This window comes from Gouania willdenowi, chromosome 6 (genome assembly GCF_900634775.1).
Source record: "Gouania willdenowi chromosome 6, fGouWil2.1, whole genome shotgun sequence".
NCBI classification, from domain to species: Eukaryota; Metazoa; Chordata; class Actinopteri; order Blenniiformes; family Gobiesocidae; genus Gouania; species Gouania willdenowi.
This window is the reverse complement of record NC_041049.1, coordinates 25702308-25719054: the sequence shown is the minus strand read 5'-3', so window position 1 is coordinate 25719054 and position 16747 is coordinate 25702308. Positions and strand designations below refer to the sequence as shown.

The window sequence follows — 16747 nt, the reverse complement described above, 5'->3', positions numbered from 1 at the left end:
GCTAGCTTTTGAAAATCACCTACCCTACAATTAATGTATAAAGTTACAAAAAATAAACCAGTAAACCAGAAAATTTCACTGCATGATGGTAGTAAAATCTCACTGCATGATAGTAGTAAATTGTCACAAGTTGTTATGATCACCAGTTAAAGTAATACACCTTCAGGTGAAGTGGCTCCAGGCTGTGGTTGTCCAACAGTTCTGGTATAAAAATGGCTTCCTTCCTGTTCTTTGTTCCCCTGAAGAATATGAACATAATTCTAAGGTAATGTGTTAGTGGTCGTGGTTGCCCACTTTACAAACTTGCAGCCTTTTTCTTTTTTGTAAACCGTATGCGCTACTTAGCTAGAGCTAGTCAGCTGACTGTTCCATACTTCTTTGGGTAACGCTGGTCATGGTTCATTAGCGGAAGTAAGGGCTGCAGTCCAGGTACAAAGGGCCGAAGACTGATAGTGAGACCCAGCGGCTCTGCTAACAACTGATTGAGTGAATGCAAATTATCTGAATTGATGCATCGATTACTTTCTGAAGTGGTTTAGTCGGTTAAATCATGAGATATAAGATGAACAGGACCAGAGTGTCTGGGTAACATTTAATGGGAACACATATCTGGCTGGCTCACCCCGAACACAGTAAAACTATGAACCTAGCATAATTTTCTTCAAGTCAACCTTCTTTTAAGCTAGCTGGAACTCCAGTCACAGAACTCAGTCACTACCAACAGTCTGACTTTTACTCAAATTCTTTATTTCATGTCTGGTATTTTATATCATATTTGTCGCAATGTGTTTAAACGTGATGAGACATTTCAACAGACTTGCACTAATCATGAATGTCCCAATTACATAACCTGAGAGAGCCTCTTCATCTAGGATAAGCCCTCGTGTCACTCCGAGTCCACAACCGAAATGAATGATGACATGGGTTCAAGCAAATTTGGAAGCCTGTACTAGTACTAATCCCTTACTGATCTGAATTTAAAATAACAATTATGCTAATAGACCTTTTCTGTTTCATTATATTGTTCCATTCATTAGCCAAAATGCATCACTAGAGGAAAACTTGATGTCTGTGTCTGGGCTAGGATAACCAATAAATGTCCATTCATTTGAATAGAAATGTTTAGATTTCATTGGGGTTAAAAACTAGTCCTATCACACATTTTAACTCTTCAAATAGGGGTGTGACAGAAAAGAAATGAGAACCACTGCTCTAAAGTTGGACAAAGGGGAAACACTATGTTCTAATCTCATTGAGTGTCAAGATACAAACGAGGGTTTAAAGTTAATTTTTCACAGAGCCAGACAAGCAAACCAAAGATGGCACTTTCCAGACAAGCATACAAGGGTTCTACTTTGGACTATAAGTGCTAGTGGGGTCCATCACCACTGATTTGTGTGTTTGAGGTAATCACTGGAGAGCTGTTAGCCACAGTCCTGGGTACATGTGCTGCAGCACAGGTAGGTCAAAGCTGGGTGACAATCATTACACTGCTTTGTTTCACAGGACATTCTGTGCTCACAAGAATTGTAAAAACACCCCCAGAGCTGGTGAAATTCTTTTTGAAAAGGGACAGAGGACAAATATGACATGGAACAACTTATCAGCCAGTGCTGAGTTCTTGTTTACACAGTTTCACCACACAGAGTGCAGAGGTCAATGGATGAGTTGGAGCTTAATCAGGGAGAAATCAAAGTCTAAATAAAGAGGCAGTATAAGCGCACACATTCTTTTCTGGTGGAGTTGACCAGAGAATTAAACATGAGTGAATGGACATGACCCATGCAAGAACTGCTCCACTTCAGTTCAGGGACTAACTGCACACAACAGCCAGCTTCTGCTATATAAATAAATGCATCACATTTGGTGAAATTTAGCATTATGACAGACTTACAGTGTTAGTAAATTAAAAAAAAAAAACAATCATAAATATAACATTTTAAAATTCAAAAAATACTACTGATTTTTTATTTGGTTGAGAGGAGTTGGGCCTCCCTGCGGACAAACATGACACGAAACTGCCTCACATGAATGTTTTGGGAGAATGTCACGCATTTACAAGCTATTGTTCACCGGAAAACGGGTGATTGAATCACTAGAAAATCTGACAAATAGGTCTAATTCCGCAAATAATGCCATTTAATTTTGAGCGACATGGGACGGTGAGACTAGTGATCATGTTATCCTGTGACTGAAAATAAATGCAGACTGCAGAACTTAACCTGAAGTGTGTTTTTAATGTCATAAACAAGCAGTTCAGATTATTATGACTGCATTAAAATCAGAAAAGGCTCTGGTACAAGTAAAGTGTCCTTGGGTGGCCTCAAAGATGCTTTTAAATAAAAAAGGAATTATTATTATTATTATTTAGCAGGTGTATTAGCTGAACTGGGGATGAGTTTACAGTAGCACCATCTCTAATCACAAGGATGGGTGAGATTTCGTGAAAAAGCTGAGGGTGATCTGCTGGTTCATGGTAATTGAAGGTTTCGCAAATAATGTTTAGGGTCCATAGAGCTGGTTGTGACGTAGCTCATCTTAGGCTGTTTGTGAAGCAAATAACGTGCTGCTGCTTATCATCAGCCTGGAAAACAATTACATAAAAACTAAGGGGGGGTGTGTGTGTGTGTGAGAGAGAGAGAGACAGTGAGGAAGCCCCTGTGCTGTTGCAGCTCTAATCTATAATAAGGGGCCTTAGTTACTGCTGAGCAGTCGATCTCAGTTATGTAAGGAGATTTAGGGTCAGCCTGACATAACACCCTGATCCATGCAGCTACAACGTCGAGGCTTGCTGAAGCTGAAATCGACTCTCAGCATCCTTTAGCACTTAACTATACTATTCTGTTCAACTGCAATCAGCAATCAATGAAAATGAACAAGGACTCAGTCACAGGTGTGAAACTGCTCCTTCTATTCATTTGTGTGGAACCCCAGGCTATCTGACTAGTTTTAATTTTGTAAACTAAAAACAACATTATATATTCGTTTGCCTTGTCTTCTATGACTAGATGATAACAAGCAATGAGGTAAAAGGTCTGAACCGTATACACATCTTTTGTGATTAAAAAAAAAGCTTAATTTGCTATATATAGATTTGTTTTTGTTAACGAGACAAGACAGGACAGACATCTTGGATATTTTAGTGCAGTTATTGGTTGAATTGGTTGAATGCCAGGGAAGTGTGCACTATGCACCCCACCATTGAGGCCAATTTGATACGCAAGTCGATACACTACCAGCGATACAATATAACGATACAGTAAAGCCCCCTGTCAATACGATACAATACAGTTCACCCCCTTCACGATGCGATTCATTAATGGTTTGACAATGATTAGATTTTATGCAATGCGATTCAGTTCGATACGATTCATGATGCGATTCAAAACAACCGAACACAACAAAAACATTTTAAAAGCCCAAATCTGGTGTCTAAACATAAAAAATATTTTGACCTCTTTATTTCCCTGTAACACTTGATCTTTTTCTATGACACAAACCCATAAAGCCAACTTAAAAAATAAGATGCAATTTAATAGTACAGAAGGATGATTTTTTGTATTATTCCTAATAAACACTAAATCATAAATAAAATATTTTTATTCTCTTTCTTTACTTGTAGTAGATTCATTTATTTCTGGCCTCTTGACAAATAAAAAACAAAACCTGGACCAATAACCAACAGTCCATTTCTCAGGTCATTTTACTGAAATTGTTTGCCATCAGTAATTTTACAATGCTTTCCAAAACACTCATAAATCTTAACTATAACTATAACTGTTTTCATTGGCTAACTGAGCAGTGAGAGAAAAATATTAATATAACAGTTACATTTTTCAGTTTGTCGTGCTACTAATGTATTTTAGAGCAGCACGGCATTGTTTGTAAATTACAGATGTCTTGTCCAGTTTTCCTTCCTTCCTTCTTAAAGTATCGCCAAACTTTAGACTTGTGTGTCATCATGGGAACGCTAAATATCCTCTTCACCTCCTGTTCTGCAGCTACCGGTGCAGTCGCATCGCAAAAGTCTTGGACCACCGATTGAAATTGGTGAATCTCTTCATTCCTAGTGAGCAGATTACAAACCAATCAGGTAGTCATGTCCCAAACAATTTTGATAACTACCTACACCTCTGCCATTCACTATAAGATGGATATTAGGTCAGGTCACAAACATAGGGTGGATGTTTGAGCACTATTGGTGAAGTGCATGTATTCAGACTGAACCGTTTCGCTACGGGACGTTTGGTTCGGTACAGGTGTGCAAAAAACACATGTCCGTATTACAGCCACACATGGCGTGGTTAGCATAGTGACTAGCATTTTCTTACAGATCGTCACTACAGTAAACCAAAGGCCAGAGCCAAAAGACCTGTCTGTATCATAGAGATCTGTTTGGGAAAAACTCGACTTCCTGGTGATAGGCTTTTGAGGCACTTTCAAGGCACCAGCTGTGATTGTTTAAGATGTATCATAATTTTTTTTTTTTTTTAAAGGATTTTATTGGCTCTAGTGGCCTTTATATGACAGTTGCTTGACAGGAAATGGGGTCAGAGAGAGCAGGGGAATGACACGCAGGAAAGGGTCCCAGGCTGGGAATCGAACCTGGACCCGCTGCAGGTGAGGAACTACAGCCTCTGTACATGGGGCGGGCGCTCTACCCACTGAGCTAAACACCGCCCAGATGTATCATAATTAGCATTGAGACTTTATCGCATTAATTGCAATTAATTTCTTACAGGAAAAAAAAATGCATTAAAAAAATAATGTAGTTAATCGCTTCTCATTGCGCGACTTCCCAGTATACCCATAATACTATTACTGATGCAAAGACCACAACACAATAAGCGGGAAAACCCAATGAGAAGTTGTTTCTGTGTTTTGTGGGTGCTAATTTTAGTTAAAAAAAAAAAAAAACACAGAGTGGAAAACAAAAGCCCAGCAGTTGTGTGCAAATTGTGAAAGAAAGAGTTTGCCAATCACCGGAGCTCTTCTTGCCTCTGCTAGCACCTCATTGCTAAACATATTGCAGCTACCACAGACCACCGACCTAGTCCGAGCAGGCAGTGTCGCCAATCCACACTTGACGTGATGAAAGGGTTCAGAGCCAGAAATAATAAATCCATGACTGACAAATTAACAAACTCACTGGATAAATGATTCCAGTGGTCTGTCGGCCACTCTTGGTAGTAGAGGATGTCGGGCTCCGGTGCTACCATTAGCATCAAGTGACCCAAGTTACCAACTTAAAAACTGCTATGCAGAAAGACAATTTCAAACAGAATTCATCAGTTTCCACTTCTATGAAATGTACTGTACTAAGTGCTGGTTTTCTTTAATTACACAAAAACAAATTTGTTTTAGAAAGTTGACAAAAATACAGATAAACGTGAATATAGCCCACTTAAATTTAATTTTGTGCTTTGTGAACAATGCAATCGTAATATTCTTTATTCATATTGCATATTATGTTAGCACTCACTGATGAAAAATATAAACATAAACTCATTGTAGTCTCACCTCTAGTGACGACCAGTGTCGATTTTGTCAACATTGACGTATTTATTTCGTTGACGCCCCCTTTTTGATGACAAGCTAAACATGGCTCTTCTAAGACTAAAGCATGACGTTACATGGATGAGTTTTGGTTGACACGACGGGACTAAACAAAAATGTTAGTGAGTGGCCTGCCAGACATTTAAAATGCATGACATTTCCTCCTATGGATGTAATCTGTCCTGTGCATGTCATTTGCCTGTCAAATGATGAAAAATATCAGCAATGCGGATGCTCTTTTTTGAATTTCGGCGACTAAAACTGGACCAAAACTATCACATTTTGATAAAAACTAAAATGCATTTTTGTCCATAAGACAAAGACTAAAACAAAGATGCCAGCCAAAAACTGCACAGGTGACAACCCTTAGCTTGCATTGTGTTTGTTTTCCCACACAGGGAGAACATATGGAGCTAGAGGTCATGGGCCATTCTAAGACAGGAGCTGTCAAATAACTGCTCATTCCTCCATTGATCAATAGCACATATGCCCCTCAGTTTTCCGCAGCAAAGGGATGGGACTATACTCACCAACAGCCTGTAAGCATCAGTCCCTGGTCTTTCTGACCTCTGCAGAGGGGTGATCCATCATTACCACCCCCACTCCTCAACCCAGCAGTGGCGGCATGTCCCCTATATCCACTATGGTGTCAGTCTGATGATGGGCAAATTCAAGGCGCTGTCAAGATCTTCAACTTCAGAGGAACAATAGCTACTTAAGAAAACAAAAGCCTTCTGGTGCTCATTGAAACCTCTCTTTACAGCTGGGCACTTGACATCACTCACTAGTTTTGAAAAAGAGCGTTCTAGTGCTAATCCCAAACCTTTTCTGGTTTAGAGCTTGCAAGAATCTACAAATGTCTTCTTTAAGTATGCAAAATTAAAAATCTGTGACTATATGGGCCATGTTTAATGGGTAAACAGAGTATTATACTGCAGCTCATACAATGCTCAGACCAGCAACCATACACAAGCATGTGAAAAATCACTATGTGGCATTGTGGATACAGTACCTCCAACTTTCATATTCAGTACTATTGTGTTATTTGTGCCATGGCATGCATTACATGCTCTATCTAAACACCTCCATAAAAACCCTTTCCTAAGCATATCGATGGTAAGGCTAACAGCAATGAAACTGAAAGCATTGTGTTTTCTTCTGTGGAGATTCCAAGCTGGGACCTTCTGTTATGTGGGGTGAGACACATTAAAGCTAATATCTAGAGTTTCTGAGAGGACGTCTCATGTCCCGCCCTCAACAGCTCCACTTCCTCCCCACTGCCTCTGCAATCTACCAGAAGCCACGCCTCTACTTTTCTGCACTCACATCGCTGAACATAAGAACATAAGGTCGCACAGATATAGGTCTATGGGTCAGGTAAGAGCCAAAATTATATTTACCTGTTTGCTGTTGTGACACGCGGCCTTGTTTCCGTGCACAGTTACGCATTCACTTTAATTGACAGTCTCAAAAACACAAAGTCGAAGCCTATTGGCTGGGCGCTGCGATCATTTCCATTAGTATAGGGGTCTAAAGGATGAAGCAGGGACTTCTATACATTAATGCATATGAATGACCACCGGCAGTAGACCATATTAAAAGACTAGTTATTACTAGTATTTTTTCGCATTTCAAAAGAATCATACATGAACATAGATTTCTCAGAAACTCCGGATATCAGCTTTAACAAGTGAACAACTTGGAGGTAATTGTTGCTTCATATTTTTGTTATGTCTACTACTGTTACATTGACTGACACAATGTGCACCTTTTCATTTCTATTTTGTAAATCTTTGTATGCAGGTAAACATACAACACATCTACTGTAGTTCAAAGTAGGCATGGGAATCTAAGCAGAACAAAAAAGCCTACGGTATTTGCTTTGTTAAAATATTATTTCCTTCTAAATTAATGTTAAAGTTGTGCAATGATTGTGAAGTCGGGACATCTAATCCCATTAATTATCTGACATGCAGTGGTCTACCTAATAAAGACAGATGTGATCAAACCTGAGAGACAGCAGTACTGCCACCTGGCTTTGAAGCCATTCCTGTGTGTGCGTTACAAGTAGGTCTGTACAGTACAGACTGCTGTGAGGCCAGCCTTTATGGCCCATTACTAGTCCTGTGTTCCACATAGCCTGCAGGAGGTGTCTGAATGGATTACTCTAAAAGGCTTAACAGCAGCATGGCTGGATTGGCCTTTTGGCGTGCTAGGATATTAGCGAGGAGACAAACTGTGGAGGCAAGGATTCAAACACTGAGGTCAGAGGAAATAATGACCCAGTGGAGAAAAAGGGATGTCATGTAGTTTATTAGTGTGATTAACATAATCAAATTTACTTACTCCATAAGTTTCGTACAACAGTTTAAAGTTCAAACTAATTTGGGCCTCAAATCATTGAATAAAATGTTCACATAAACACTATCCCTGCAGAGTCTAGATTAGAAAATGTGACAAACCAACAAACGTGTAATTCCGCCGATAATTGCGTTTGAGTAATGATCATGTTATTGTGTGATTGAAATTACATGCAAAGCTTCAACAAGAGTTCATTCAAGGCACTGGTACAAAGACAGGTATAGCTGTTGGTGTATTAGCTGAAGTGGGGATCATTCTAAATGGTGACGTCATGGCAGAAATATTACAACTCCAATTAAATGACTGTGTGGGACCCTTCATGAAAAAGAGTGATTTGCCTTTTGTTGGCAAACAAAGGTTTCATAAATAATGTTTTGGGACCATATTACTCATTTCAATGGTATTGACTCCACTAAACAGGTGGCTGAGAGTCTAGCAGTGTGATTTTGCATGATTTCAGTGTAATCCTACCGTTAATGTAAATCCTCTGAAGTATATAAAATGTTAAATTAACTATTAACCCTACTTAGCATGTATGGTACAATTTCTGGAAGTTTCATATCCAGTAAAGTAATCTAAACAGGGAAAAATTATGAAACGAAAATGAAAGAGAAAAGTGTAGGGTGACACGGAAATGGGTAACCCCTGAATCGGAATTTGGGAATTTTTTAAACGGAAAATCAGAGACCTTATAAAAGTTTGATCAGACCAGCTGTAAGATAAATACAACTATTATTATGACAAAACATCAAGAGCTAAACAGCATTTCAAGAGACTACACTGATTGATGGGGAGATGAAAACATCTCAGTGGGTGTGTGCCAGGACTGCAGAGGAAAACAATGGGAATTGAGTTGCTATTTAGCACCCCCCGCGCTTACAGCACTGGCTCAGGACCATCTGTCCAGCACAACCAGTAAACACAAAGACTGAAGCAGATTAGTGCTGATCTATGCTAATGATGACAGAGGAAAACTACACTGACGCAAACCCTGTGGACTGCTGCTGACATTGTTTTGTGTGCTGCGTCACACTACAGACCCTCTGTGTTAGATGCTGACTTTTGCCATCTTTAATGTGCAGTAATAAACACTGGAATACTATGTCTCACTGTGACAAAGTTTCATTGTTTATACAAATAATGATGGGACAGTTACACATTTCTGTTCTCAGTAGGGATGCTCATGGTTTAATAAAAACTTAAACCGATTAATATGAACAGGTAATTTTAGGTACTTGTGTCAATCAACTCATGGGGGAGTGTTAACATGTGCAACAGGTGGCGAGTGTATGTAAATATAGTACAGCCCGAGACAGTTTTTCCTACGGGCAACGTGAGCGACCGCCAAGGGTACGATTTATGTGGGGGCGCACGATAGATGGATACATACATACATACATAGGGCTCTACACACACTTTTCCAGTGGTGGCACTGGTGCAACCAACTTACTCAGTTGGTCGCACCAGCACAGAATTTGGTCACACCCATTTTTTCTTGGAGCGGAGGGGGGGTGGAGTGTACAGCATAGACAGGCATGCTGATGAATAGTTGACTTAACTGGCATACTGTAGTTTTGTATGAAAAAAAGATTGACAGTGACTCGAGATATTAAATTTGCAAAAACGTTTTCATGTTTTAGTGTCAATATTATGTTTTTCTGCAACAAGCAGTGGCTGAAATAACAGGTCGTTTCTTTTATATAATTTCAAAAGAAGACGTAACAAAAATGTAACTCCCATTTCCTCCTTTTGGATTTTCAAAATAAGGTCACCCTACGCACTCGAACAGATCCAAACACACTGAAAAAATACTTGCATATGCACACACACACACACACACACCATCGCTCACAGAATCTCAATAGAACATTAATGATTATTAACTGGTTAATGAGCATCTGAATTAAGGCACAAAGACTAACTTAGTTTTATTGCATTGCAGTTGTTCAACACCCAAAGTGGTGCCCAAAATAGCTCTCTGAGTGCATACTGTTTATTATGGTACTACGAGAAAGTTTACAACAGGGCAGGTCAGTGATGGTGTAACGGTCAAGGAAGCGAGCTTGTACAAGAATCCAACCTGGGCCATCGCTGTGGGATGTTGAGTAAGTCCCTAACCCTAACTGCTCGTGTTGTACATCGCTTTGGATAAAAGCATCTTCAAAATGAAACTGTAATCTTGCAATGATTTTTTTTTTTTTTTTTTAAACAGACACTCGTTCATGCAAAATGAAAATGAAAATCTAGGAGTCTAATTTATAAAACTCAATTTAGGAAAGTTACTTAAAGTTTAAAAGCAGTAGCCAGAGTACAATTAGCCTTTATATCTAACATTAGCTGGCATTTTTAAACTTTCCTCTTGAGTAAAACATTCTTGGAAACATACCATTGATAGCCACTAAAGCACTTTATCTGTGTGGACATAAGACCAAATCAATAAAGAGTGCATTTGACCCATTACTGGGGAGGCAGGAGTCTCCAAGACCCCATTGCAGTTACTGGGAAACACTGCAATGGGGTTAAAAGAAACGCTACATGCACCTGGTTATAAACCAGTTACGGTCACTATCGTCAAACTGTCTTTACTTTATTTCCTCATTCACGTCAGCCTTACAGATGAAGGCTAATCTGTGATAGGACAGCAGCAGTTCAACTCGGCTTTTACTGGGACAAAGAGAGGACACTAGGGACGCTTTCACACTGGGATAGTAGACCGGTGGGCAGACAAAAGCTGATAAATTTGTCACCCTGATTTGGCTCGGTTTTTGTTTGCATCTCACTTTTGGAATTGTTCCAAACATCTAGGAAAATAGCATGTAGCTGCATGAGCTCCTCGTTTGGGGAGCTGTTCTCACAGTTATTTCACAGCATTCAACAATGGAATTTCAACTAATGGATTTTTCTCTCTATTTAAAATCAGTCTCCAACATGACACAGACATACCTCACATGCATGTTTTGAGATAATATTACACATTTACAAGCTATTTTTCCACCAGAAAACTGGTGACTGAATGTCTACAAAGTGTGACAAATATAAGTACAGTGGATATAAAAAGTCTACACAACCCTTTTCAAATGCCAGGTTGTAGTGATGTAAAAAAAACGACACCAAAAAAATAATTTCACAGCTTCTTCCACCTTTAATGTGACCTATAACCTGTACAATGCAATTGAAAAACAAACTGAAACATTTCAGGGAGGTGAAGTAAAAATTTAAAAAAACTGAGAGAATGAGGTTGCAAAAGTCTTCACACCCTCTTATAACGGGGGACGGAGCTGTGTTCAGATTCAGCCAATTACATTCAAACTCATGTTAAATTGGAGTCAGTACACATCTGTCACCACTGAAAGTGCCTCTGATTAACCCCTAATAAAGTTCAGCTGTTCTAGTAGCTTTTCCTGACATTTTTATAGCCACATTTTCCAACACAAGCCATGGTCCGCAGAGAGCTTCCAAAGCATCAGAGGGATCTCATTGTTTAAAGATATCAGTCAGGTGAAGGGTATAAAAGTATTTCCAAGGAATTAAATATAACATTGAACACAATGAAGACAGTCATCATCAAGTGGAGAAAATATGGCACAACAGTGACTTTACCAAGAACAGGACGTCCGTCTAAAATTGATGACAAGACAAGAAGAAAACTGGTCAGGGAGGCTGCCAAGAGGCCGACAGCAACAGTGAAAGAACTGCAGGAATTTCTGGCAAGTACTGGCTGTGTAGTACATGTGACCACAATCTCCCGTCTTCTTCATATGTCTGGGCTATGGGGTAGGGTGGCAAGACAGAAGCCTCATCTTACAAAGAAAAACATTGAAGTCCGGCTTCATTTAGCAAAAAACACATTTGAAGTCTCCCAAACGCATGTGGGAAAATATGTTATGGTCCGATGAAACCAAGGTTGAACTTTTTGGCCGTAATTCCAAAAGGTATATTTGGCGCAAAAACAACACTGCTCATCACCAAAAGAACATCACACCTACAGTGAAGCATGGTGGTGGCAGCATCATGCTTTGGGACTGTTTTTCTTCAGCTGGAACTGTGGCCTTAGTCAGGGTGGAGGGAATTATGAACAGTTCCAAATACCAGGCAGTACTGGCCGAAAACCTTAGGGCTTCTGTTAGAAAGCTGAAAATGAAGAGGAACTTTGTCTTTCAACATGACAATGACCCTAAGCACACAGCCAAATCAACAAAAGAATGGCTTTACCAGAATAAGATGGAGGTTTTAGAACGGTCCAGCCAGAGTCCAGACCTGAATCCAATTGAACATCTATGGAGTGATCTGAAGAGGGCTGTGCACAGGAGATGACCTCACAATCTGTCAGATTTGGAATGGTTTTGTAAAGAAGAGTGGGCGAATATTGCCTCATCAAGATGTACCACACTGATAGACTCTTACCCAAAAAGAATGAGTGCTGTAATAACAGCCAAAGGTGCTGCAACAAAGTATTAGTTAAAGGGTGTGCAAATTTATACAACCAGGTTATCTTAAGTTTTTTATGTTTTATTTTTCCCCTTTAAAGGTTTGTTTGTTTTGTTTTTCAATTGCATTGTACAGGTTATACAGTATAGGTAACATTAAAGGTGGAAAAAGTTGTCGTGATGTTATCTTGCATGATTTCATTCCATTTACGTAAATTCTCTGAAGCATATGAAATGTAAAATTAATGACACAAAAAAGTGTATTGCGGAGCAATGGGAAAACCCTGAAACAGATTTGGGAAAATTTTGTAAAGGAAAATCGGAAGCCCTGATTATTTGCCTTGAAGAATTACAACACACAGGTGGCTTTTAGACTGCAAACAGCATGTGTGTACTAGGGATGACAGCACTGGACTGAACAGCTGTCACTCTGTGTTCCTTAAATAATTACAGAAATGCTCCCGTTGGTGGTAGGATGCATTATCCTCCTGAAAGGCCTTAGTGCCCTTGGGGAAAATCACCGTTTCTATTTTAGAGTGTGCATTCTAAGTGGTAGATGTTCACAAATTTGTATTTTTGGGACATACAGAAATGGAGAAGATGAAAGGTAGCACTGTCTGGTTCAAGGCCGATATACTGATGCACTTACTGTGTGTTCTGACACTTTTCTATCAAAACGTGCACATCAGTTTGAGCAACATTAGTCTTTCTGTTGGTTATGTAAATGAGGTAAAGTGAGTGGATGCCACAAATTGAAAATAATAATAATAATAATAATGCATTTTATTTGAACATCAGCGAGATGGAGTGTGGACAGGGATGAGATCAGTCAGGTAAGGGTGGGCAGTGTGGTGAATGGCCTTCAAAGTTAACAGAAGGATCTTGAAGTGGATGCGGAATTGAATGGTGAGCCAGTGGAGCTCGTGGAGAACAGGAGTAATGTAGGAGGTATAGGGGGTTTTGGTGATGATGCGTGCAGCTGAGTTCTGGACTAACTGAAGTTTATGGAGTGACATTTCGGCTTCCCCAAGACAAATTGAAAGTGGTGAGAAAGAAAGAACATGTGAAATCCAAGGTAAGAGGGGAACAGAGAGGAAAGTTAGGAAGAAGAGGGAGAGAATGAAAGCCATAGTTTGTTTATTTATATTTCTTTGATATGGGATTTGTTTTAAAGTCCAATTGTTAAGGCACAAAATACATTTTCAGTTGCACTTTTAAAAAGAAAAGGAACTATTATGTAGTTTTGCATAGTTTACTGTAGAGCCAGAATTTAAATGAATAGGCTTCTTCATTTGTATTATTTTTTTATTTATTTCATTCAGTCACCCCAGTGGTATCGGTCATTGTATCCTTGGGCAAGGCTTGGCTTCCGTCTGTCTGCCAAAGCGCAGCTGTAGCTATAATAGTAGTTTACCACCACTAAGTGTGGAGTGAAAGAATAATCCCTTCATTCTGTTAAGCGACTTTGAGTGTCCAAAAAAAGCGCTATATAAAATTGATGCATTATTATGATTATTGTTTATTTTTAATTAAATTGGATTGTTTTTCATAGTTTATCAAGGGATTCTTTTGACAATGAAAGATAAAAAAAAATAGTACAGCATTTTATTTTCAAAGAAATTTTTTTTAAATATTTTTCAGTCATCATTCGTCTACAGTCTCAATATGTAAAATAAATCGTGAGTGAATCGTATCCTAAACCCAGTATCGTGAATAGAATGGTATCGTGAATCATTACATCCCTAATATCACCACACAATGTGGGAATTGGTGAACCCTGGGAAATCCCACACAGGGACAGAGATACCATACCAAAGTAAAGCAGAGAGGTCCTGTGGGGTGTCAGGTTTAAATCAGGAACACTGTCCCTGTGAGAGGCACATTACAGCTATGTGCAACCCCAACCTCTGATCAAACTACCAAACAACTGATGTTAAGTCATTTCATTCATTCTCCACAATGAAGAAATGTACACTCTGTTAACTCCTGCTGTTTTTAACCTCTGCTTTAGTTCAGACTCTCACTGCTAGCCAGGGTCTATTTATATCAATAGTGCTCAGTGGCATCCTGGGGGGATTGTATGTCTGGAGTGACAAAGTTGCTATAAATGTGGGAGAAATAACTCCAACTAATTAGTATTCATGCCTGGACCAAAGAGTCCATAAGCCTTAAACAGCTATGATATAATAAAGGGTAAAATAGACTTTATTGCCATGGAGAGCAGACGCAGACAAAGAAGAGACGAAAGAACAGTGAGAAAGCCTGAGGCAGGTCTGCAGGAAGTGGGGCTCTCTGATTAGAACAATGGGCAAAGGGAAATAAAACCATAGTGCCTCACAAAGAGACGAGAGGAGGGAATAACAGCCTAAAATAGGCCTTAAGTGCTGCAATATGTGGGTCACTAGAAAGTGACGTGTGTTTATGAGATAAAGGCAACATGTGGATAACATTAGTAGATATAGGACAGTCAACAATATTATGTTTTAGATCTGTTGAATAGAGCTGGAAATTTTAGATTCAGATTTAGAATCATTTAGATTCAGAAGCAAAATGATGTTGACTGACTGAAATTATGCAAATATCCTCTGTATGCTTGCATTCAATTGCATCACTAGGTTAAAGACCTCTAACGGAATCAATTTTATCAATGAGCTTTAGAATAAACATACTCATACAGTAGTCGGCATCTGTCACTGCACCACAAAATAAAAAACATAGGATATATTTTTTTTTTCTTCTTCTTCTTGAAAATATTCTCGATATGTGGGACACATTTAATCCTGTGTACCAGTTAAAAAGTGAACAATGCATGTGTACACTGAATCTGAAACACAGGTCAAAGGAAAACTTGAAACCAAGCATGCAGTTATTAAAACAGCCGCAATATTACACAGAATTTGTACTTAAAAATGTGCAAACAAAGCACAAAATTCAAATGTTCATTATAAAATGGATGCACAGATGGAGCCACTGTAACATACATGAACATAAGTGATATCCCTCTGATTCTGATATTACTGCGTCAGTGTTTTAGGATTGGGGGGTGGGGGGGGGGGGGGGGGTGGTAGTGGTAATCTTATAAAGGCATAAACAGATCAACAGAGATGTCGGGACAGAAATTGCACAATTGTGACTGACATATACTGTATTACAGTCCTGAACTTTGGCCTGGAGGAGCACACTCACACACAAGTTATTGATTTGACTGTGGTGCAACACCTGAGCAATAGAGGACAGCACTGTTCAGATTTAATAGATATTATTCAGGGAATTTAGATTAGAAACGAATGAAAGCAAGTGTTTGGAGACATGAGATCGTGGAGGAAAATGAGACTGATCCATGCTGAGTAAACACACACACACACGCACACAGACACGCGCGCACACACACACACACACACACACACACACACACACACACACGCACACACACACACACACACACACACACACACACACACACACACACACACACACACACACACACACAGAGAGAGAGAGAGAGAGAATAGTGATCAACATCTTTATCCACAGCTTCTGTTCCTCCAACTCAGTATTTGGTCCACACCATATAAAATAAATAGATGGAAATAAAACAGGAGGGTAAATTACTGCAAACGCCCAGTGATGCTCAATGGTATTTATATTATGTGAGACGAAAAGTAGTTTTAGATTACTGTATTAAATTGTTAACCTTTGATTTCTGAAGTTAAACTTCTAGTTAGTTTATGTGGTAGCCCTATTTTGTTCTGAATGAGGAGCAACAATCCGTGATCAATAGAAGCGTAAACTGTGCCGCTGTGGACCACTTACTTCTGTAAACATCTCAAACCATTAGTTAAAGTGGTCAAAGGAAACCTACCTGCTAACTGATCGGGCTCCAGTCCAGTTTCTGTGTCTATTCCACAGATAACGAAGTAGTGAGCAAAGCGGCAGGGCGCCGCAGCAGAGCCCGCAGAGCCTGCACTCATCCCGGCGTCAGTGAGCAGCGCTGCCCGCCGCTCAGTCCTCCACAGGGAGACTCATGTCCACGGAGCGAACAGCGGGAGGAAAGGACACGGGAAAGGCTCGTGTCAACACGCACGCCTCTCAAGTAAGGTCTTTGTGACGCAACAACATGAAACAAGTTGGTCACAAAGCTCCAACGAAAACTCCGTGTTCCTGGTGGAAAAGCCTTAACAGTGAGAGAGTCCGCTGAGCCAGCCGACCAATGGCGCACTGAGCAGGCTAGAGTCTCCGCCTCAGTGCAGCCGTAGGGAGGTCCTATAGGCCGGGACATTCAAAACCAACCATCAGTTGGTTTCATTTGGACTGGTCTCAACTTCTGTAGCCACAGCATCTTCACATTAGCCCTTTATCACCAGAAGGCCCGTCTCACAGGCTGCACTAAATGATATTATCCA

The 16747-nt window shown here is 39.7% G+C and overlaps 1 protein-coding gene across 2 annotated transcripts in view; it reads right to left on the bottom strand.

The window, feature by feature from the left end:
* Positions 1–16544, bottom strand: part of dennd5b (DENN/MADD domain containing 5B) — a 74892-nt gene extending 58348 nt beyond the window's left edge. For both annotated transcript variants that reach the window (XM_028449548.1, XM_028449549.1), the window contains exon 1: positions 16207–16544. In XM_028449548.1, the coding sequence (XP_028305349.1) occupies positions 16207–16315 (109 nt within the window). In that variant the 5' untranslated portion in view covers positions 16316–16544. The remainder of the gene's footprint in view (positions 1–16206) is intronic.
* Positions 16545–16747: the final 203 nt, after the last annotated feature.